The sequence below is a fragment of the Haematobia irritans genome, chromosome 5 (assembly GCF_050003625.1).
Source record: "Haematobia irritans isolate KBUSLIRL chromosome 5, ASM5000362v1, whole genome shotgun sequence".
NCBI lineage: Eukaryota > Metazoa > Arthropoda > Insecta > Diptera > Muscidae > Haematobia > Haematobia irritans.
The window spans coordinates 169529513-169555906 of NC_134401.1; the positions used below are offsets into that span (position 1 = coordinate 169529513).

At 32.0% G+C, this 26394-nt stretch overlaps 1 protein-coding gene across 5 annotated transcripts in view; it reads left to right on the top strand.

Moving 5' to 3' along the window:
• The window catches only part of grh (grainy head), a 475110-nt gene extending 461991 nt beyond the window's left edge, over positions 1 to 13119 (top strand). For 4 of the 5 annotated variants that reach the window (XM_075311013.1, XM_075311016.1, XM_075311012.1 and 1 more), the window contains 5 exons: positions 4596 to 4775; positions 4968 to 5095; positions 5217 to 5400; positions 10086 to 10150; positions 10559 to 13119. In XM_075311013.1, the coding sequence (XP_075167128.1) occupies positions 4596 to 4775; positions 4968 to 5095; positions 5217 to 5400; positions 10086 to 10150; positions 10559 to 10685 (684 nt within the window). In that variant the 3' untranslated portion in view covers positions 10686 to 13119. The remainder of the gene's footprint in view (positions 1 to 4595; positions 4776 to 4967; positions 5096 to 5216; positions 5401 to 10085; positions 10151 to 10558) is intronic. The other variant, XM_075311014.1, reaches the window with a different exon arrangement.
• The last annotated feature ends 13275 nt before the right edge of the window (positions 13120 to 26394 follow it).

The following is a 26394-nucleotide window of genomic DNA, read 5'->3' on the forward strand; positions in this document are numbered from 1 at the left end:
ATTAACATAACGATTGGATACCAATACAACATGGTAATCGGTGATTATTGTTAGAAAAAAAAATTAAAAGATGCTGGTGGCTTATAATAATTACGCAAATCTTAAAAGGTGATAGACCTCTTGGAGGCTTAAAGTAGAAAAAAAAAAACAAATTACCATGCATCCTATCTGAGCATACATTACAGGTATTCATCTACAGGTGTAAACCAAAAATTTGTAAAGCTTTTCATAGTTATTTTCATTAATGTTACCAAAGTCAATGGGGTCATTTTATTATGATGGTAAGGTACGGTATGAAGATTCAAATTTGTTGTTTTGTAAATGATTGAATAATAACTGTAATGGGTCTTAATGAGAAATGTCCAAAGAATATTTTACAATGTTGTGTTAAGAGGTCCACATCCATTACAAAAAATTAGACAGTTATAATGGCTAAATGAAACTGTAAATTTGAATTAGCAAATATTAGGAAAAAACATCTGCATTTGCTATTTTAATACATAGTAGAAAGTTATTTTGTTTTATTAAAGTTATTTTGTAATAAGTTTGCTGCTTAAGTCTTTTGTTTTGGATTCTATAATTTGTGAAAAAAAATAAATGAAAAAAATATTATAATTGAATTTTTTTAAATATTTAAATCTATTCTTAACTTTGGTTCTTCTTTTATAACCCATACCTAAGTCCCATCCCCCTCCCCTGTTGAACTGTTTATTTACTCACTCTAATATTTCATTGCAAAAAGTTTACTGATTGTAATCATTTATCTTTTAAATTGTCTTTATGTGTCCAATAAAACATTTCTTTGCTGCAAACAAAAATAACATATACCATCTAGCGAAAAGAAAGCATATGCCACAATAGATTAAGAGAGATAGTCTCCACCAGGCATACTAGAAAATCCTTCTTAACATAAACATATAAGATCTATTTCAATGTTTTTTTTGTTCTCTTTTTACCTTAAAATATCTTGAAATTTATTGCCATAGATAGTTTAACACACTCTGATGTATAAATAAAAAAAAAAATTGCGATATTCACATATGTCGGTGTATAGCTAACTACCAAATGATATTAAATCTTTCACCCAATGCCAGTAATATATCGCCGCCAACAACATTAGCAATATTTGTAGGCACTCGTATTGTTCACTTTACTTAGTTTGCTTCAATTTCATTCAGTTCATTGAATGTTTGGCAGCAAACACCACCACCACCACCACCACCACCACGAAAAGATGCGTGTCAGATCATTTACTGCTTTTGATCGCTCTCGATTGCATGAAGCTATAAATTCCAAAACAAAAATATAAGTTAAGGAAATTTAACATCAATACACTTACGATGAATATCTATGGCCGACCATGAACAAAATAAAAGCTACAGGACAGATGGACAGACATACAAAGAGAGTCGAGCATTAAAAAAATCGCCATATCAGACAAAGGCAGGATGTATGGCTTTGGAAAAACAAAGCTTCCGTTGCATATTTTTGTTTGGAAAATTTCTATTTTTGTTGTTGTTGTGTTTTTCCTTATTTTTCACCTTGATCCAAGAGATAGTAAGTGAGCAGGCAGAGGCGTAGCTAAAGTAAAAACTAAAAAAGGAAAACTACACCGAAAAACAAGAGAACTGTTTTATAGGAAGAATGAACTACCTCGCACGAAAATTTAACTAAATTTTACTTTACATTTTGAGATTTCCACAAAGCGTTGTTAAAACCAGGAAATGTTTATGCCCTGTTGTACATTTGAACTGCAGTTTACGAAATTACATCATCTCATAGAAGAAAAATTAACCAAAAATAAAGAAGAAAATCATTGGCGCCAAATCATGACCATTTTAACCATACAGTAGTTCATTCTTACTATTTTTGGGAATCGTACGAAAATCTTCTTTTGCTTTAGTTCATATTGAACTTATGTGTTTGGTCATTGAACTTTCTACTCACGTTTAGTTCATAAAATTTTTGAGACATACCTAAAAAAGTAAGATTTCATTAATCTGTGGAAAATTTCGATAAAAATAATAAAATTCAACTACAAGCAAATAAATAAAAATAAGTTAAATTTAGCGTTAGTTTCACTACGGATTTTTTTTTTTCGGTGTAGTAATAATTAACAAATACAAAAGTTTTTTATAAGCTACAAAAAATTTAAATTGCTAACGTTTAAATAAATTAAGAATTAATTTCTTCCAATTCAATTTTATATTTTGTTATGTATCCTTTTCCAAACTACACCCATGTATTGATGTGTAAAAGCCTGCCATTAGCATTTACCCCATACCGTTAGATAGCTCCATATGTTAAAATCAAAGAGATTTGTTGCTTTAGTTTTGTCTTCATTCATTTTAGCACACAAAATGAGCGGCAATACATCAATTGTCGGACGGAAACCATAACCCCGCCCTCCCCTCACCCGCTCCCAATTCACTCTGACCACAAAGCCAATAAGAAGAACAACATAAAGCGAAATTTATTACCTATGTGTGCCATATAAAATTCACACTTGTTTAAAGGAAATTCTTTTGGCCATCATGGACTTTTAAACGCTTCATTAGCAATTCTCTTCAAGACAGTCCATTAACGATTGCTACAGTTCCAATGCAAAGCGTTGGTGGTTCACCCATAGTATGTAGAAATCTTTAATCTTCTAATCCCATTATCCCCACCGCTAAGTGCTGTTACAGATTCGCATATTCTTTATGCATTAAAGAAATTATGTTTTGGACTTGCTTCAAAAGCATTGCAAAATTTTTAATGATAACCTTAACACGTGAGTGCCGCCACTTTTACAGATTAGAAAGAGCCAACTTCCCCGAAGATAAAGCCTTAGACATTGAAAACAAATAATAATTGTTGGCATGCCAGGGAAATTTTGTTTTATTTTTTGTTACTCTAACACTTGTGATCGTTGTTTTCTGTGTTCATTCTTTTTGTTGTGAGGAGGCTAATAAACATCTCAAGATATTTCTGCCGTGGAAGATTTATTATGGCGTTATGCAGATGGATTAGATTGCTCTGTTTTAAGGCGTCTTTTTATAACCATCCGCTTCCAATGCCACCATCCACCAACCCTCATCCTTCTTGTGTTCTGTAAGCAATATCACTGTAATTTCATTTAATTGTAATGTCCATTGAGAACATCTTCTCCAGTTGGCCTAGAGCAGGTAGAGTCCCCAACTGTGGGTTTTGTTGGAAACATCCACTTGTATATTTCCGCTTGATAAACCTTGTGCCATATACGACGTCTGACTTTGTATACGTCTAAAGATAAAGGATTTGCCTAGAGCTGGATATCATCAGCACAATCATTGTATATTCTCAACAAAGTCCCAAAGAGAGGTTTGGAGGGAATTGGGTGTAAATAACAGAAAATGAAACTTTAATTGTAACTGGTGCTGATGTGAAGGCTTTGTGTTGGATCTGTTTGCTGATGATCCTTTGTTGCATTTGGCTTCTGTTCCTACTGATGACACTGAACCCATTGCCACAGGGAAACATGGGGTGCCAACATATGACATGGCCTGATGGACGTTGATCTAACTGTGTCTTGGCATGAAAACAAAGCTAGAGAAATATGACATTGCACAAACAAAAACCAAGATCAAGATGAAAGCATGACAGATTCACATTATATCACATGATATCCGAGATATATTTTGTAGTATAGCAAGTGGCTTTATATTAAAATTATATATTTGAGCTATGAGCAATTTGTGTAAGCTGTATGAACTATTCACTCTCAAAATAAAGTTTCCTCACATCGGTTTTATTTATCGCAATGTAAGTTAAGTTTTTTTATTAACAAAATAGCACTGTCAAAAATTACCAATGCTATGTGGAATAAAATACATTTAATTGTACTAAACTGAATTAAAATATAAAATACAAAAAGTTAGTTAATTAATTAGCTAATTAAAGATTATTGTTTTTTTAGTTTTATTAAATCTTAATAATAATCTTTTATTTTTACGGGCCTAAAACTTAAGACAAAACCTAATTAATGTATTTGTTAGTGAGAGTTTAGATTATTCTCAGAGAGGCTTATTGAAGTTTGCGTCTTAAGTCTTTTTGAGTATTAAATGAGGGCGCAAAACAATTTTCATATTTTTCACTCTTTACCGTAAAGGTACGACATAAAAATAAGACAGGCTTCAGCATTGGTCTATTTGATCTGTATTATCAGTATTTTTTGTTTAAATTTATTTATAATAGTGGACATTTTCTTAGTTTTTATTGTAATAACACAAAAATCAAAAAACTTAAGACAAAAACTTGTTCAAGTCATTGGATGAGTGTGAACATTGTATATTCTCTCAGAGAGTATAAGTGGAGTTTGTATCTTAAGTCTTTGGAATGTTAAATGTTAGTATTTGAGGATTTCGAAGTCAATATGACAAACAAAATAAAAATTCATACAATTTGTTCACTATTAGATTTTATCACTTTAATTTATTTACTAAATTTATTTTTCTTTATTTATTGTTTTTTTTTTTTTGGGACAATTAACCCAAAGTCTTTAAAATTAAACTATTTATTAAATTTTGTTTTCCTAAATAATTTTGTTTAATATTTTTTTTCTCTTTTATTTCAAGGGTGCTGAGCGTAAAACACGTGATGAAGAGCGACGTTCTGCTAAACGCAAAATGACCGCAACTGGACGCAAAAAATTAGATGAACTCTATCATCCGGTTACTGATCGTTCTGAATTTTATACAATGCAAGATCTTACCAAGCCGCCGGTATTGTTTTCACCAGCCGATGATTTGGAGAAGGTAAGAATTCCAATGCATCATAGTAGTATATCTACAGCAACATCTGTAATAATACCACCAACAAATCATAACACTACCAATGCAACTTCTCCGCATCAATTAACAACTTTAACCACACAATACAATGACAACAATGTCTATTGTCAGAATCAAACAAATAACAATAACAATACGTTTGGTAATTCTTCGCAGGGCTTCTATGGCCATGAGACTGATGGGGCGGCTGATTTAAAAGGTGCCTCACCGTTTCTACTGCATGGACAGAAGGTTGCAACGCCAACATTGAAATTTCACAATCATTTTCCACCAGACATGCAGACGTGAGTATATTGTAAAAGTCAACCAATGTTATCAAAAAAAAGGAGTAATTAACAAAAAATGAACAAAAATTAATTTTACAAAAATCCCTTTCTTTTTTTAATTTTTCTATAAAAACCGCAGTGACAAAAAGGACCACATTTTGGATCAAAGCTTGGCCATGAGTGAATTTGGCCCACCCATGAAACGCGGCCGTATGACTCCACCTACCAGTGAAAGAGTCATGCTGTATGTGAGACAAGAAAATGAGGATGTCTATACCCCCCTTCATGTAGTGCCACCCACCACCATAGGCCTGTTGAATGCGGTAAGTTTCGAAGAAACCACCAATAAATCTCTGAAATATCTTTATCCTACTTCCTCACTTCTTTCTTTCCCCTCCCTTTTCTTCACTACAATTTCATTAATTGTTTGGCAAAAATTATACAAAAAAAAATTAAAGAAAAACACAAAAACTCATAACTTTAAAACCAATCAAAACAAAAATGTCATCGCCAATTAATAAAAATTTGTCTAATATTAATCAAGCAACAAACAAAACCGAAACAATATCAAAGGGGTTTGTTACCAACCACCACCTCTAGCACCAAAAAAAAAAAAAAACAACCAATCAACCAAACAATATTAACCAATATTTATTTACCCAATGTTCGATCATTTTGGTTTAGTTCAATTATAATTGGAAATTTCATTAAAAAAAAAAAAACAAAACCCTCAAATAAAACTTATTGAAGATTGAAGCAGTTTAAACGAACCAAAATGTACGAATAGAATAAATTAAGCCATTAAAAACCAATCACAGGGTCTCATACTTAGTTAGTTTATCGTTCGTTTGTTTTTTAATCAACAATTAATTGTATAACCAAATTAATCAAAAATTTAAAAAATTAAGATCAGGTCTCTTAATTGTCTCAAATCATTCATCATCTAAAACATTGCAAAACACACAACACCACATAAAATGGTTAATAGAGCCAAACATGAAATACACCACAATCTACCACCTTCAAAAACCACACTACCGTCACTAGTTTTATTACAGCACTTAACTGCATTAAAAACAAAAACGTACAAAATTTGCTACAAACTACTGGTTAATAATTGTAAGTGTTTTTCTTATAATTAATATTTATTAATTAATTACTGTGCAAAAAAAGTACAAACAAATCTAAACAAAAAGTACCCCCTCCCCCCAGTCGCAAGTCAATATCTGCTGTGAGGAGTGACAGAAACCTATGTTGAGGTAATTCGAGGTATTCACAAGTTCTTGGAGCTGTCATAACCAACTAAGAGCGCCAACAAACCAATCAACAGAAATCATACAAATATCAACACACACTGATACTTATATATACACTACATGGCTCTAATATTTAAACTCTATACACACACACACCCGCACACAAACTTCAATAAATTTTTGCATACTCTGTGTATAAGTGTAATTTTTTGTATTCATAAAAAAACAAAATCGAATACAGTAAACAACGAAATATTATGAATTAGCTAACAGAATTTATTGTATTGTGTCCCTAACACCTTGTAATACTCTCAACAACATGGTGGTGAATTAGTTGGAGAATTTATTTTTAATATCAAATAGGCAATGCCATAAAATTTTATACTCGTTCTTTGTGTAAGAAAAAAAACAAAAACAACACGATCATATTTTTGTGTAGAACATGGAAAAATATTGCAAAGTTGTATTTCTAACAAAATGTCTTACAATCTCATTTATTCATTAAAAGAAAATCATGGATATATTTCTCCATTTTCCAATAGTCATTTTTTTCGAATCAGAAACATTTGTTTTTTTCATAATTCACATTCTCATAAATATTTATTTATTATCATTATCACCACAAAAGAACACTAAAGCACAAATTCAAATTGGTTAATCGCCTATACGGTTTACACAAATATTTTTTTATTACAAATTAGGGATTGTTATATAGGAAAGGAAACATAAATAAAAAATAAAACGTAATATAAGTTCTTATGTTTTTGTTTTTGTAATGAACTTTTTTGAACAAATATATACCATTTTAGTCGATCATCTTTTGTAATTTTTAGTTTCTCGGCAAAAATCGTAATCGTAATTTCCTTTTGTTGCTTCTCTTAAATCCAACTCTATTACTCTATTAAGGGAGTTCCTCATTGGCATATCATGTAAGGTATAATGGAGGATGCATCAGAACTTCCCAGCCAAGTTCCCCCAGATATTGTCGAGTCATCAACGATGGATGTGATCTAGTGTTTTCTCAGATTACTTTTTGTTAATTAATTCTGGCAATTTTGACGATTTCTTCTTTCAATCTCATCTGTTGTGATAATAAAGTGTAAAATCAATCGTTAGACTGGGCTGCATCAGATCATAATGGATGATTGCTTTGTAAAACCACATAATGTTCAGCATTCCCTGTCGTGTATTTTGGCTTTGCAATCATTTTTTGGGTTTCACCACAATCGCCGGAGCAACCGTGGTGCAATGGTTAGCATGCCCACCTTGCATACCAAGGGTCGTGGGTTCGAAGCCAGTTTCGACCAAACACCAAAAAGTTTTTCAGCGGTGGATTATGCCACCCAGTTCGAACCCAGTATCGACCAAACACCAAAAAGTTTTTCAGCGGTGGATTATGCCACCCAGTTCGAACCCAGTATCGACCAAACACCAAAAAGTTTTTCAGCGGTGGATTATACCACCTCTGTAAGGCTGATGACATTTATGAGTTTTCAAAGCTTCTCTAAGTGGTTTCACTGCAATATTCACTGCCGTTCGGATTCGGTTCATAAAAAATTTCTTAGACAATTCGTGTGACATCAAACTTCTTTTTGCATCCAATTTTTTTTTTATTTTTTTTTTTTTAATGGTTCATTTTTAGAAGATTGCTTAGTTCCTTGGAGATTATATGGGTGTTTCGTGTCTAGGTCATGGTCAATCTTCGTCATAATTTGATCGCCTTTTCAACGATGGGTTCAATGCATTTTCTTATCGAAATTTCTAGAAATTCAAGATTCTGATTTCATACACTCATAGAAAAAAATCATGCACGGCGTGCTTATTTCAAAACGATTCGTTCATGAAAGTGAATCAACACATATGTGGTGTCAAACTGAGAACAGGCGGTGTCAATCTGACAACGATAAAATGACACAATGCGTTGTCAAAACAACAACCGATCTGATCATGATCTGAAAACGTAATACACTGAAAAAAGCATGTCCGTTTCCAAAGATTTTGTCTTTACTTTAAATATTGTGGTATTGATAACGAGCCAAAGAAGCGGATAATACAAGTAAGGATGCTTTTAAGACACAATTCTCTTTTAAATTTAGGTTTTGTGTTCTTGCTTTTAGGAAGCAAATTTAAATTTTTCGCTTTTTTAGCTTTTTTTCTTCATATTTATGCTATCAAAGTCCTTTAAAAACGAGTTAACGACAACTTTATTTTCCAAATTCAGACTCAACTTCCAGTAGAAATTTTACTATGTGTCAAGTGAAAAACGTATTTAAAATAAAGTGTTGAAAACCATGTCCTAATTTTGAAAGATTTTTTTCGTTGTAGTCAAGATGCAAAAAGACAACAAATTTAAAGACAATTTCATTAATTTTAAAGAATTTTTCTGAATTATTATATAGTCAAGTTGACCTTAGCCCAAAAATAATTTCTCGCATATTATGATACCCATTTTTAAGTCAAATCACTTAATTATAAGGACAATACGACTTCATTGAAAACTTTATAGACTTTTTGACAAAGAAAAAAGTTTAAATTAGAGAAATGCGTCCTTTACGCAAAGCAAAATTTGCATTCGTATTTTTTCAGTGTGTATGTTTTCAGTGTAGTTACGACTTTATAAACAAAATTAAAAAAAGATTTTCGCTAGCGTGACTCGAACCTATGTTTTCTGCACAATACGCCTCAGCACATTGCACCATCGAGGGAGTTGCCACAATAACTTCTAACGATTATTTTAAGACTTTTCATAGCCAAAGAAAAACCAATGCCGTACATGAAATCGTGAACGCCGGTGGACGAAATTGTGAACATTTCGTTTTAATTTTTTTGTGAACGTTTCCGTTTCATTTTGTCACCGTCGGTTCACGACTATGGAAGGTAATTTTTTCTATTAGTGTAGAATAAATTAGTTTTTAAGTATTTTTTTTTTTTTTTTAATTTGAATTTTATCTCAGTTTCCATTAAAGGTGGATAATAAGATCTTGTTTAATAGGGAAGATAAAAAATAAAGATGCAACAAAATATAGTTTTTTGCCCAATCTCGATATCAGGAAATTATCTAGAGGACAAATTATGCTTTATCTCTTTTTAAATAAATTATTATTATTACGAATTATTAATTATCAAATTAGTGTTAAACATTTAATTTTCATGCGAAAGCACGAATTTAGTACTCCTTTTTCTAAAGAATTTAATTTAAAATTTTAGATGACCTTTGAACACCATCTAAATTTTGGCTAGTTAATAGTTTGAAAATTAAGAAAAAAAATTTTACATATATTTCTTGATCAAATAGGGATCAAGTATATATTTATATGTTGGAAAATCTCCCGAGTTCCTAGGTTAGTAATTTTTCTAAAATCGTGCCACTGATTAGAGTACTGAACCACTGAGGTATTAGCACTACTCGACGGATTATTATTATTTTTTTGTTGTTGTCACATTTGTCTTTTATCTAGCACTTGGACTTTAAAATTACTCCTCTAGGGTTTTTGTTTTATAAAATTTAAATTAAATATAATCTTAATTGGCTGACATGAAAAAATTGAAAATTTTGTTAAAATTGGTTTAATGAGTTTTTGTAATTTTTTTTTCTATAGTTTTGATAAACAATAATTTTTGTTTTTTGAAATCGTAGTTCCAAAAAAGATTTACACCTTAAAAAAACCACATACACACAGAAATTTAAACCCAAAGAAACAACAACGCATCATCAATATTTGTTTTCTTTCTCTCATTTCTCTCAATTACAGATTGAAAATAAATATAAAATCTCAACAACGAGTATAAATAACATATATCGAACAAATAAAAAGGGGTAAGTGTTTTAACCAAAACCAAAACAAAAAAACTCACAACATTAATAAAATAACATAAAAAAGGAAATAAACTTTTTTTTCTACTAACCCAGGGTATTTGGATCAAAAGTAAAGCTTTGTAGTTAGCTATAGAAATAAGGAATACTAATCAAAGGTTTCAGCATGTTTTTTTTGAAGATTTTTTAACAACACTGCAGACTAGAAACTCATCAAAACCTAAACACTACAAAAAAAAATATCACTTTTTGTCTTTTTCTGAAATTAGAAAATTATCAACACTTTAAGAAAATTTAGCCAACAAATCCCTTTCTTATGATTTATTTATTTATATTAAAAAAAAAAAACAAACGATTTTTTTTTTCGTCCCTATATTTTATATAAAAATTTATTTTGTTATATCTTTTTAGGATTACTGCGAAAATTGATGATGATATGATTTCATATTATTGTAATGAAGACATTTTCTTATTAGAAGTCCAACAAATCGAAGAAGAATTGTATGATATAACGTTAACAGAATTGCAAAATCATTGATGTTTCATTGCATTTCAATTCCAAACAAATAAAAACTGAAAGCCTTATACCCCCTGCCCCCCAAAGTCAACGGAGGATGTTTGAAAGTTTATTAAGACAAATACACACAAAAAAAACAACATATAAATAATTTATTGTACGATTAATTGAAATGAGAAACAACAATGCTTGTATATAGAGCCATACATTGAAAGAAATTGAACCCCAACCAGCAGGAGAAAAAAATATTTGTGAAATTGTTTTTGCAATGGCATCAAATAAATGAACATTTATTAAACCTTAACGGGAACAGCCTACAACAATAACAAATATTAAACATTTATGCACAAATCTTAAGGTTACAATAACATTAAAAAAAAAAACAAATTGTATGTTGAAAATATATATTTTTCTTAAAGGTTTTTTTTTTTTTAAATTTTTATACAAAACACAAATAAAAATATACCAGCAAATAGTTTTTTAAGAACAATAATAAAAAAAAATATTTTTTAAAATATTTTTGATTACTCCAAAATTTAAAAGAAAAATATATAATAATAATATCTATTATTTAAATGATAGCAACATTTACTGATAATAATTTATAAAAAAAAAATTTAAGCAAACAGAAAAACAAACAAATTATATATAAATGTTTAATATATAACTTTTATTATTGTATTTACCGATTCTTTAAGTGCCAATAGTATCAAGACAAATGATAAAAACAACAGCAACAAAAAAACATAAAAATTAAAAAAATTACAACTAAGCTATATTGATAATTATTATAGGACATTTTTCGATATCAAAACTAATGTCCTTTTTCCAAGGTCTCATCACAAAGCCTTGAGAATTCTTACAAATAAAATACTCTTATCTTATATATATACACACACACGAACAAAATGAAAAACAAACCTAGTGTTAACGAGAAAAAAAAAATTGTTATTGTTAAACGAAAAATCTATACAAGATTTTTTTTGAATATATGTGTTTTTGATTCAATACGATAAGATTGCATTGGATTTTTTATTTCTCCATTACGTCTTAAGTCTTTCCCACTGTTTTTATTTACTAAAATAATTTTATAAAAATTTTTGGTTTAAATTTATATTTTTTAAATAAAAAAAAATAAAATCAATTTTTTTCCAAACAACAAAATTACTTCTTCTATTTCTTTAAAAAGATTTTTCGCTTTTTTCTGAACAAAAACAAAAATGTTGAAGAATAAATAAGATCTCAATTCTAAATTGATGTTTTCTTAAAAAACTCACACACATATACCATCTTACAAGCTTATCGTATATTTGCGAAATAAAAAAAAAACGAAAAGAAATTTAAATACAAATAAAAAGAAATGCAATAATTAAAACAAAAAACTAAAATAAGTCTAAAATAAATTAATAAGAATGTTAAAAGAGACAATCTTTAAATTTTAATATTATAAACAAACTATAAAGCATTAAATGTTAAAAAAAAACACACACACAAATATGCAACAACAAATTCCAGCCCCTTATTGTGATGAAATAAAACAACCAACAATAATTTCACAAATTTTTAAATAAATTATAATTTAAAAGAAAAAACCATATATAAGCACAAAAAAACCCATTATCTATGTAAATATAAAGAATTTTTAATTAGCTAAAAAAAAACGAACCTTCCATTATTTTCCTTAAACTAAAAAGTTTATCTAAAATCATTCCCAACGGCTTCCTCATTTTCTTAGAAAATTTTCTTTATAAATTTTATTTTTTTTTTAATTTAAAATATATATTTTTTTGTTTTTTAATTATATAATATTTGCTTTTAAAAAATCTTTGCAAAACATTCCCTTAAAAATAAACATGTAAAAATTTTCTTAAGATATAATTTAATTCTTAATAATAAAATAATCTTTGGACAGAAAATCTTGCCGTTAATATATAAAGAAAAACAAATTTTCATAACAATATTTATAACTTAAAAGGACTACTACTTTTTCCGAAGTTATATATAACTTTTTTTTATACATAAACATAATTTCTTAAAAAAAAAACATTTTTTTAATTTTTTGTTGTTTTAATTTTATGATTTTTTTAAGCATATTTACATTTTTTTTATTTTGTAATTTCTTACTCGTTTTTATTTAATGAATCCCTAAAAAACAAGAAAAACCAACAAAAATCACAATCTGTGTTTTTTGTAGCACCATATATGTAGATTTTTAAGATAAATCTTAATTTTAATGAACAAATTTTTATTTTTATACAAATCAGCTACTTTGAAATGAACAAACGGCAGTACGAGAAGAAATGACAAAAAAAAAACTAAGTAGTAGAAAACAAGAGAACAAAATTAATTTTAATGAGAGAACAAAAAGCATATTTTTATTATTATTATTATATATTTTATTATATTTTTAAATAAACTATAGTAGAATAAATGTTTTTTTATATAAACAAAAGTATATTGAGAAGATGTTTTATTTTATGGAAGCAATGAGAACCAAGAAATGAAAAGTAGTTACAGCTTGGAGTAAAATAGTGCCAAATAAATCTATCGTCTTACACAATATTTGCTTACACGTTTCGTATAGTCTTCAAACTAAACTTCACATTCGAAATTGTTGATGCTTTTCAAAGTTATGTACCTTGATGGAAGAGTTCATCGGAGATATGTCTTGTCCAATTTGATAGTGTTTTCCAAAAAAATGAATATAAAATTATCTTATTCTACCAATCTGCTATTCTGTAGTTCAGAGTAGGATACTTTTGGGCAATTACATATCCTATATGAAGAATATTGGTTGTCATTAAGCAAATAGAATAGCATCCTTTCGAGTTTTTTCTATTTGGATCTCTATACCGAATTAACATTCTTTTTGCAAAAAAATTTTATATTACAGATTATCGAGTTTTTATTGCAGTAAGTCGACTGAAATGGAAACGGGATTAAATATTAAACAAAATAGATTTTAAAATCGCCATAATTTTTCTTACCATTTATCATACTTTTTCTCAAAAACCCAAAAATATTGATCTTCAAAAAATGTGTCCAACTGCTTAGATTGTTTTGAGTCAAGCTCCTCCAAAATTCTCTATGAAATAGCTGATTCACACCTAGTTCTTCAATCGTTTTTATACCCTCCACCATAGGATGGGGGGTATATTAACATGCATGCCTGTTCTGGGTCACACCGCATTGTGCACCACACTATACACTTTCTACACACCACACACAAAGTTAGTTGTTCTGAGTCACACGTGTGAACACTTTTTTCGGACTTTTAATCGAAAAAGGTGACAGCTGATTTTTTCTGCAAGCCATATTATTTGCAGACAGAAATTATAAACAAAACATATTTTGCCGGTATAAACATAAAAAATTAAAAGTAAGTGCGTAATTCAAAGCCATAAAATGCCTGCTGGATTTTTGTTAGCAGTGAATAGTATAAGGACAAGAGCAATTTATCAAGAACAAAACGACAATTGCGTGATGCTTCAAATCTGTTTTGATTTGTTTTTTTCTATCCCTCCTCAATGTTACTCATGAACAAACGATCGCCGTGTCGTTCTCGTTTTTGTTTTTGACGGCGGAGAAGTTTTTATTTTGGTTTTGGTCAAACAGTTTTTAACATCCATACATAAGAGGAAATTTAATTATAGTGGGCATAATTAACTATTCTGTTAAGGTTTTTCTCATTTGTATTGCTTTAATATTTACAATAATATTGCAAACAAATTTTCTATCGTGGCGGCCTCCATGTGCAGAAAGATATTGGCGGCGTTAGTTTTTTTTAATTTGCTCAGTGATTTGTGCACCAAGAACACTTTGCAGAATTGAAGATGCCATATTTTTCATGCAATAAATTTGGTAAAATTCACTTTTCTTAGCCCATTTATTTTGTAAAATTTATAATTTAATTACCTTATATTTTCAAAAAGACCTTTGATTTGTTTAGGAAAGCAGATAGTATTCACAAAAATCAAAGATAATTTTGCTTAAAACTTTTTTGTGTTAACTTTTAAAAATTGTGGCAACATTATACTTTCGAACACACTGAAAATCAGCTGATTAAAACAACCCCAAAATTTATACACCAATCAGAGGAAATTTCGGTTCAAATTTTAGATGGATTTTTAAAATCGTGGTTTCTGCCATATATAAGTGACTTTCCCAATAAAATTTGCAAATATTTATAAAAAAACATATTCAAGTTTCAGAATCTGTTATTTATTTGTTATAAAAACTTCTAACTTGGCATACGATGGCTGTACACTAAGCCTACACAAAAGAAATGTTCGTGTACATTTTTCAGGTCTATGACGGTGTACAGTGTTGGCCAGAACACCTTTTAAGTGTGACACCACATGAAAATTTTACATGTGTGTACCAGAACAGACACGATTGTCATTCCGTTTGTAACACATCGAAATATTGCTCTAAGACCCCATAAAATATATATATTTTATGGAATTCTGAGTCGATCTAAGCCTGTCCGTCCGCCTGTCCGTCTGTTAAAATCAAGCTAACTTCACTGAAAAAAATATTGTCGTGAGATCAAAGATTTCGTGTCTTTAAAATACGAATGCAAATTTTGCTTAGCATAGAAGACGCATTTCTCTAATATAAAGTTTTTTTCCTTGTCCAAAAGTCGACAAACTTTTCAATGAAGTCGTATTGTCCTTATAATTAAGTAATTTGGCTTAAAAATGGGTATCATAACATGAAAGAAAAAATGTTTGGGCTAAGGTCAACTTGACTTTAATAATTCAGAAAAATTTCTTAAATTTAATGAAAACGTCTTTAAATTTGTCTTTTTGCATCTTGACTACAAAGCAAAAAATCGTTCACATATAGGACATGTTTTTCAACACTTTATTTTAAAGAAGCATTTTACTTGAAACATAGCATAATTTCTACTGGAAGTCGAGTCTTAACTTGGAAAATAAAGTTGTAGTTAACTCGTTTTAAAGGACTTTGATAGCATGTGAAGGAAAAAAGCTGAGAAAGCGAAAAATTAAAATTTGCTTCCTAGAAGCAAGTACACAAAATCCCTACTTGTATTCTCCGCTTCTTTGGCTCGGAATCAATATCAAATTTTTTTAAAGTAAAGACAAAATCGTTGGTACCGGGCATGCTTTTTTTCAGTGTTCCGAACGAAACAAGCTATCGACTTGACACTTGGCACAAGTAGTTGTTATTGATGTAGGTCGGATGGTATTGCAAATGGGCCATATCCGTCCACTTTTACGTATAGCCCCCATATAAAGGGACCCTCAGTTTTGGCTTGCGGAGCCTCAAAGAGAAGCAAATTTCATCCGATCCGGCTGAAATTTGGTACATGGTGTTGGTGTATGGTCTCTAACAACCATGCAAAAATTGGTCCATATCGGCCCATAATTATATATATCCCCCATATAAACCGATCCATGCAAAAATTGATCCATATCGGCCCATAATTATATATAGCCCCCATATAAACCGTTCTAAAGATTTGACCTCCGGAGGCTCTTGGAGGAGCAAAATTCATCCGATCCGGTTCAAATGTGGAACGTGGTGTTAGTATATGGTCTATAACAACCGTGAAAAAATTGGTCCACATCGGTCCATAATTATTTATAGCCCCCATATAAACCGATCCCCAGATTTGGCTTGCGGAGCTTCAAAGAGAAGCAAATTTCATCCGATCTTGTTGGCTGAAATTTGGTACATGGTGTTGGTATATGGTCTCTAACAACCATGCAAAAATTGGTCCATATCGGCCCATAATTATATATAGCCCCCACATAAACCGATCCCCAGGTTTGGCTTGCGGAGCCTCAAAGAGAAGCAAATTTCATCCGATCCGGCTGAAATTTGGTACATGGTGTTGGTATATGGTCTCCAACAACCGTGCAAAAATTGGTCCATATCGGCCAATAATTATATATAGCCCCCATATAAACCGTTCTAAAGATTTGACCTACGGAGCCTCTGGAAGGAGCAAAATTCATCCGATCCGGTTCAAATGTGGAACGTGGTGTTGGTATATGGTCTCTAACAACCATGCAAAAATTGGCTTGATTTGCCCAGATTTGGCTTGCGTAGCCTCAAAGAGGAGCATATTTCATCCGATCCGGCTGAAATTTTGTACATGGTGTTGGTATATGGTCTTTAACAACCATGCAAAAATTGGTCCATATCGGCCCATAATTATATATAGCCCCCATATAAACCGTTCTAAAGATTTGACCTCCGGAGCCTCTGGAAGGAGCAAAATTCATCCGATCCGGCTGAAATTTGGTACATGGTGTTGGTATATGGTCTCTAAACTTCCATGCAAAAATTGGTCCACTTCGGTTCACAATTATATATATAGCGCCCATATAAACCGATCCCCAGATTTGGCTTGCGGAGCCTCTAAGAGAAGCATATTTCATCCGATCCGTTTGAAATTTGGAACATGTTGTTAGTATATTGTCTCTAAAAACCGTGCCAGAATTGGTCCATATCCCCATATAAACCATTCCGGAGGTCAAATCCAGATTTGACCTCCGGAGCCTCTTGGAGGAGCAAAATTCATCCGATCCGGTTCAATTCGATTATGGATGGCAGTGTTTAGACGAAGTTTCTACGCAATCCATGGTGGAGGGTACATAAGCTGCGGCCTGGATGAACTTATGGTCGTATATACTTGTTTTTTTTTTTTATTTATTGAGCATTAGAGATTTTAACACCTTCTAGTTTCCATTTTTTATCTTGATTTTTTAAATCGTTATAAATTTTCTTACCATTTGGCAAACTTCTTCAAACCATTTGGTGCAATCAGTTTTAAATTAATTGGAAAGGAACTCTTCACAAATCGTCTCTAAAATGGTTCTAGTTATTTAAGTACCCAGCAAAAAATTTGGAAGTTCTTCTAAAGGCACAACTTTAAACGCACTTCCAAAAGTGTCCTCCCAAAGAAGTTCTTTATTTTTGCTGCACAGGAAGTTCATTTGAGTCAAAAAAGTCGAAAATTATTTTTTTTTTTTCAAATAGGTTGAAAATAGATTAAGAATTAATAAAATGTAAAAATGATTTAAATTTTACCGAACAAAATGCTAAATCCATTCTAGAAAAATTGCGAATTTTTGAAAATATTTGATGTCAAATTTCCATACAAGCGTAAGAATGCATTAAAACTCATAAAAACATTAAAATTATTTATTTGTCAAAATATCATAAAATTTCTTAATCCACATTGGATTCATTCCATTCTAGAAAAATTGTGAATTTTTGAAAATATTTGAGGTCAAACGTTTCCGACAAGCGTTAGAATCCATAAAAAATTATAAAAATTATTTATTTGAAAAAATATCACAGAATGCTTCAATTTACATCCAAAACGTTGAATTCGGTTGACACCTAAAGAAGTGATGCAAATTCACTGCAACGGCAGTTAAAATGGTGGACATCTGTCCTATGACAAGTCCATGTAAAATTCATCGCTTCTGCGTCAATTTTGCACCCCTTCCGGATTCAAAAAGAACATTTTCACTACTTTTTTGCTGGGTATGTGTTCTAGTTGTTTAGCATTAGTATTTTTTAGCTCTTTCCACTTTCCATTGATTTTTATTTTTTTAATTTTCCGATCACTACAAATCTTCTCTAAAAAGTGATCACCAAGTTCGTTGCTACAAAATTGAATGGTGACAAAAAAGCGAAATAAGTGACGACAAAAACGTCTCCAGAAATTCCGATTTGAATCGATAATGATCTATAGCAGAAGATATCGACTAGCACATTATCAATTAGTGAAGACACAAGAAAAGCGACCACGACTTCATGAATAAAGGTTATTTTTTCAGATTTTTCCAAGGCACAACTTTAAAAGCACTACCAAAAATGTTCTCTCAAAGGTTTTCCTTATATTATCCACAAAGGTAGTTCTTTTGATTCAATTTTTATACCCACCACCATAGAATGGTGGCGGGGGTATAATAAGTTTGTCATTCCGTTTGTAACACATCGAAATATCGATTTCCGACTATATAGTATATATTCTTGATCAGGGAGAAATTCTAAGGCGATATAACGATGTCCGTCTATCCGTCTGTCTGGCTGTCTGTCTGTTGTAATCCCGCTACAGTCTTCAATAATGAAGCAATCGTGCTGAAATTTTGCACAAACTCGTCTTTTGTCTGCAGGCAGATCAAGTTCGAAGATGGGCTATATCGGTCCAGGTTTTGATATAGTCCCCATATAAACCGACCTCCCGATTTGGGGTTATGAGCTCATAGAAATCGTAGTTTTTATCCAATTTGCCTGACATTTGAAATCTAGAGGTATTTTATGACCATAAAGAGGTGTGCCAAAAATGGTGAGTATGGGTCCATGTTTTGGTATAGCCCTCATATAGACCGATCTCCCGATTTTACTTCTTGGACTTATAGAAACCGCAGTTTTTATCCAATTTACCTGAAATTGGAAATCGAGAGGTACTTTAGAACCGGTGTGCCAAAAATGGTGAGCATCGGTCCATGTGTTGGTATGGTCCCAATATAAACCGACCTCCCGATTTGGGGTCTTGGGCTTATAGAAACCGTAGTTTTTATCCAATTTGCCTGAAATTTAAAATCTAGAGGTACTTGAGGAACATCAAAAGGTGTGCCGAAAATGGTGAGTATCGATCCATGTTTTGGTATAGCCCCCATATAGACCGATATCCCGATTTTACTTCTTAGGCTTCTAGAATCCGAAGTTTTTATCCAATTTGCCTGAAATTGGAAATCTAGAGGTATTTTCGGGGCATAAGGAGGTGAGCTGAAAACGGTGAGTATCGGTCCATGTTTTGGTATAGCCCCCATATAGACCGATATTCCGATTTTACTTCTTAGGCTTCTAGAATCCGAAGTTTTTATCCAATGTGCCTGAAATTGGAAATCTAGAGGTATTTTCGGGCCATAAGGAGGTGAGCTGAAAACGGTGAGTATCGGTCCATATTTTAGTATAGCCCCCATAAGAACAATCTCCCGATTTAACTCCCCTGGGTTTCTCGAAACCGTAGTTTTTATCCGATTTGCCTGAAGTTGTAAATATTCTGGTATTTTAGGCTCACAAAACGTGTATCGGATTAAGTTTTTATCGGTCCATTTGGTAATGCCTCCATATAGACCGACTTCACTTCTTGAGGGCGCACTGATAATGAAAATTGCTTGAAACTCAATGTAAAATTTCCAGATTTTACTTCTACAGATTTAAGATTTCAAATCAAGACGTTATTTTATAATTTTCTTGCACACTTACAAGAGATGTTAATGATTCCTCTAAAACTCAAACAAAAATGGTTCTTATAAATCCAGAATCTGATATAGTCCTCATAGGTGAAATCTTTAAATTTATCTTCCGGAAGTGTCCTCAAGTCCTCAAGCCCTCCTGAAATTTCAAAGGAAACCCTAATATTTGGTTCATGGTGGTGGGTATTTAAGATTCGGCCCGGCCGAACTTACTGCTGTATATACTTGTTTATAACTCGCTTTTTCTTTCAAACTTTTAATGGGTAATTTTAACTTTTTTGATTCAAATGGTTTAATAAACAAAGCAAGACGTAATAAAATGGTACATATTATAAAATTTTTCGAAAGAAAAATGCTAAATACTATCTGGAAAAATGCGAATTTTTTTTTTAAATATATGATGTTAAACTTTTAAACCAAGAGTTAGAATGCATTAAAAATCATAAAGAATTATAAAAAATTTTTATTTGGCAAAATATCATAGAATTTTTTAATTCACACCCAAAACACTGAATTTTAGTATCACCTTGTAAAGTGATGCAAACTTTGTGCAACGGCTATTGAAATAGTGGACATCCGTCCTGTGACAAGCCCACGTTATATTCATCGCTTCTGCGCCAATTTTGCACCATTTCCGGATCCAGAAAGAAAATTGTCACTACTTTTTTGGCGACAAAGACAAAATCTTTGGAAACGGGCATGCTTTTTTTCAGTGTACCACAATCCCCAGCAGTCGAACAATGCATTCACTACCACTCTACTGAAATATTAAAGTCCCAACACAAAACCTTTTATCTGTCAATTGAAGAAATCTTTGATAAATATAAACCCAAACTTACAAACCATTTTTTGGAATTTTTCAAATATTCTGGCACAACGAATAAAATGGCTTTTCATATTCTTATGATTGGCTTTTTGTGAGATTTGAGCTAATTTTGAGCTGAGATGTCATTTTCCTTCAAAACTCGAAGCATTCTCAAACCATCAAAAGCGCAAAGACAATCATATTCATCCGCTAGTGTACAGTATTCCGAAATTGTATATGAGAGACATAATAAACTTAACAGGTTGGCTGATAAGTCCCCGGTCTGACACATAGATGGCGTCGCTAGTATTAAATGCATATTATTTTTATATAGTACCAACCTTCAAATGATTCGTGTCAAAAATTGAAGTCTGTAAGTCAATTAGTTTGTGAGATAGAGCGTCTTTTGAAAAGCAACATTTGTTATTGTGTAAAAAAATTGAAAAAAATGGAATTTCGTGTTTTGATAAATTACTGTTTTTTGAAGGGAAAAAAAATATTGTGGAAGCAAAAATTTGGCTTGATAATGAGTTTCCGGATTCTGCCCCAGGGAAATCAACAATAATTGATTGGTATGCAATATTCCAACGTGGTGAAATGAGCACGGAGGATGGTGAACGCAGTGGACGCCCGAAAGAGGTGGTTACCGACGAAAACATCAAAAAAATCCACAAAATGATTTTGAATGAAGTTGATCGAGATAGCAGAGGCCTTAAAGATATCAAAGGAAAGTGTTGGTCATATCATTCATCAATATTTGCATATGCGGAAGCTCTATGCAAAATGGGTGCCGCGCGAGCTCACATTTGACCAAAAACAACAAAGTTTTGATGATTCTGAGCGGTGTGTGCAGCTGTTAACTCGTAATACACCTGAGTTTTTCCGTCGATATGTGACAATGGATGAAACATGGCTCCATCACTACACTCCTGAGTCCAATCGACAATCGGATGAGTGGACGCGACCGGTGAACCGTCTCCGAAGCATGGAAAGACTCAAAAGTCCGCTGGCAAAGTAATGGCCTCTGTTTTTTGGGATGCGCATGGAATAATTTTTATTGATTATCTTGGGAAGGGAAAAACCATCAACAGTGACTATTATATGGCGTTATTGGAGCGTTTGAATGTCGAAATCGCGGCGAAACGGCCCCATATGAAGAAGAAACAAGTATATACGGCCGTAAGTTCGGCCAGGCCGAAGCTTATGTACCCTCCATCATGGATTGCGTAGAAACTTTTTCTAAACACTGCCATCCACAATCGAATTACTTAAGTTGCGGTAACGCTTGCCGATGGCAAGGTATCTTAATACCTCCTAACACCATCTTCTAAATTGTATGTAAGTCCATACGTGGTATATATTAAATCAAAAAAGATCGATCCAATACGTATATAATTCAGTTTGACAAAGTAGACATAAAATTTTGACAAAATTTTCTACAGAAATAAAATTTTAACAAAATTTTCTATAGAAATAAAAATTTTGACAAAATTTTCTATAGAAAGAAAATTTTGATAAAAATTTCTACAGAAATAAAATTTTAACAAAATTTTCTATAGAAATAGACTTTTGACAAAATATTCTATAGAAATAAAATCTTGGTAGATTATTTTTGGCTCGAGTGGCAACCATGATTATGAACCGAATAAAATTTGAACAAAATTTTCTATAGAAATAAAATTTTGACAATGATGAAAATTTTATTGTGAACCGAATAAAATTTTAACAAAATTTTCTCTAGAAAAAAAATTTTGACAAAATTTTCTATAGAAATAAAATTTTGACAAAATTTTCTATATAAATAAAATTTTGGTAGATTAATTTTGGCTCTGGTGGCAACCATGGTTATGAACCGATATGGACCAATTTTTGAGTGATTGGACCAATTTTGGTATGGTTGTTAGCGACCATATACTAACACCACGTTCCTAATTTGAACCGGATCGGATGAATTTTGCTCCTCCAAGAGGCTCCGGAGGTCAAATCTGGAGAACGTTTTATATGGGGGCTATATATAATTATGGACCGATATGGACCAATTCTGGCACGGTTGTTAAAGATCATATACTAACACCATGTTCAAAATTACAACAGGATTGGATGAAATTTGCTTCTCTTGGAGACTTCGCAAGCCAAATCTGGGGATCGGCTTATATGGGGGCTATATATAATTATGAACCGATGTGGACCAATTTTTGCATGGTTATTACAGACCATCTACCAACACCATGTACCAAATTTCAGCCGGATCGGATGAAATATGCTTCTCTTAGAGGCTCCACAAGCCAAATCTGGGGATCGGTTTATATGGGGGCTATATATAATTATGGACCGATGTGGACCAATTTTTGCACGATTGTTAGAGACCATCTACCAACACCATGTACCAAATTTCAGACGGATCGGATGAAATATGCTTCTCTTTTAGGCTCCGCAAGCCAAATCTGGGGATCGGTTTATATGGGGGATATATATAATTATGGACCGATGTGGACCAATTTTTGCATGATTGTTAGAGACCCACTACCAACACCATGTACCAAATTTCAGCCGGAACGGATGAAATATGCTTCTCTTAGAGGCTCCACAAGCCAAATCTGGGGATCGGTTTATATGGGGGCTATATATAATTATGGACCGATGTGGACCAATTTTTGCAAGGTTGTTAGAGACCATATACCAACACCATATACCAAATTTCAGGCGGATCGGATGAAATATGCTTCTGTTAGAGGCTCCACAAGCCAAATCTGAGGGTCCCTTTATATGGGGGCTATACGTAAAAGTGGACCGATATGGCCCATTTTCAATACCATCCGACCTACATCGATAACAACTACTTGTGCCAAGTTTCAAGTCGATAGCTTGTTTCGTTCGGAAGTTAGCGTGATTTCAACAGACGGACGGACGGACGGACGGACGGACGGACGGACGGACATGCTTAGATCGACTCAGAATTTCACCACGACCCAGAATATATATACTTTATGGGGTCTTAGAGCAATATTTCGATGTGTTACAAACGGAATGACAAAGTTAATATACCCCCATCCTATGATGGAGGGTATAAAAAGTGTTGTTCCACCAAGACAACGCACCGTGCCACAAGTTATTGAGAACAATGGCAAAAATTCATGCATTGGTCTTCGAATTGCTTCCCCACCCACCGTATTCTCCACATCTGGCCCCCAGCGACTTTTTCTTGTTCTCAGACCTCAAAAGGATGCTCGCAGGGAAAAAATTTGGCTGCAATGAAGAGGTGATCGCCGAAACTGAGGCCTATTTTGAGGCAAAACCGAAGGAGTACTACCAAAATGGTATCAAAAAAATGGAAGGTCGTTATAATCGTTGTATCGCTCTTGAAGGGAACTATGTTGAATAATAAAAACGAATTTTGACAAAAAAAAATGTGTTTTTCTTTGTTAGACCGGGGACTTATCAGCCAAACTGTTATATCTCTCATTTGAAAAGTTTATATCGCATATTACAAAATATTCAAAATGTATTCATACATTTACATTTAGCAGCTGTGAAATTTTTGTAAATTTCAATACAACATAAAATAATCAGTAATAATAGGCTAATAAATGAGCCACTATATTACCACTCATCATCTCTTGTCAAAAGTTTGGTGACATTTTCAGGTGATGCAAAGCTTTTGTGAACCTGGAAAAAATCATCATATTTTCAAATCTTACATTTTAGTTAGGATACCATTTAAAGCGATATTTTTGAATAAATTTTTTTTTATTAATTGGTAGCTGCCATGAATCGTGGACGGAGTCGACTGGCATAAAATACTTGACGACGGTTAATATCGGAGTAGTCATTAGACGTAATAAATTTCTGGCCCAAAACGGGAGCATATAATGGAATTTCTGCATTTCATGTAAAAATTAGCTTTAAGCCTTACGGACTCCAGACTTTTCTGGAAAAAAGAAAAAAAAAATGATTCTGCGTCGATTTGTGAAGTACACCCAGAAAAAAGAGGCTCTAATGCCAACTGAACTTTATTTTAGTTCTTGAAGATTAGTTGATTTTAGTTAAATTTTGCACAATATGAGCAAATGTTACTTATTTGAATAATTTGTTGCTAACTTTAATGACGTGAACTAAAAATAAGAAAAAAAGTTGTATACAAATATAGTGCACAATTTTACTAAAAAATAAAAATATTTTCCTAAAATGTTTGCTTAAATTGAGTTCATAAGTCTCTCAAATGAGTAAATTTTACTAAAATTGTACCTGCCATGAACTTCGTATAGCGCTAAAGACATTTTACCAATTTTTAAATCCAATTTTTTCTTTCAACATATGAAATTTTCTTAAGCACCAGAAAAAATCAATTATTTTTAATAAATGTTCCTCAATTTGACAAAAATTATAAATTTATTTGTAACATGTTGCAATTAGAAAACTATTTTAGTTCAAATTTTCTAAAATAAACCTACATTTTCTTCCACGGTGGGTTCACTTTTTTTTGTGTGCATGTCTATATTGCTTGATATGGAAAACCTTCTGCCTTTGTAAAGAAAAACACACGGAAAATGTTCTTGTATTGTTGCACTGTAAGTTGATATTTTTTTTTTGTTTTTGATTTTTTTCTTTTCTCCATGGAAGTGCCTTACTTACCTTGTGAATTGGAATGGTAATTTTCATACATGCACGTATGTAAGTAACTTACATAGAATATGCGTATGTCGATGATGTTCATGTATAACATGAATACTTTCATACAACAACCAGTGTACCAACATACATATGCATGCTGCTGCATGCATACATGCATCCATACATCAGTATGGATGAATGTACATTAAAAAGTAAAAATTTTAAACATTGTTTGTGGTGCTTCTTGCAGTATCCACAGTAATTGCAACGATAAACACATACAATTATCTCCAGAGTCAACTTCCCCAGACATGTTGGGCTATAGACGAAGCAACACAAAACAGCAGAGGAACAAAAACAAAACAAAACAAAAAAAAACATAATGAAAACTTTTGTAGGCTACTACTTCCACTGATGTTTGTTAACGCGGCTATCATTGCGTTGTTTTTTGTGATTTTTTTTTATTTTGGTTTTTGTCTCCTTGTCGTTACATTAAATACGCGACTATAGTTCAAAACTTCCAACAATTCGTTATAAAAATCTTCGAAAGATCATTAATAAAACATTATGGGAATGATGATGCTGCTGCTGCTGTTGCTTGGTAGATTGGTGTTTTTAACTTCCATCCATCTATTCATCCAATCATCCAATACATGAATCAACACAGTGGAAACAGAACTGATAGAATAAGTTCGAAAATTACTCGTATAGAAAAAAAAAACAAAATAACCTAAGTACCTTCTTATGTAAGTATAGCTTCTAGTTTGGACGAGGGTATAAAAATGATTCAAGTAAACAATTTTGTACATTTTATTACAATTTTTATTGTACATGAGGATTAAGGAATTTTTTTTAACAAAAATACAAAGTCGAAACTTTCTCCAATCGAATCAATTACCCTCCCAAGGATTGTATAGAAGACTTTTTTTCTAAAAACTCTAGTTTTCACAGCTGACTTCAAACTATGGAATATCGGGTAATATGGGGTTTATTGTAAATTCCATTCCAGTTATTTAATTAGAGGCTACAAAGTTATGTATCGAATTTGAGGAAAATATGACGAAAT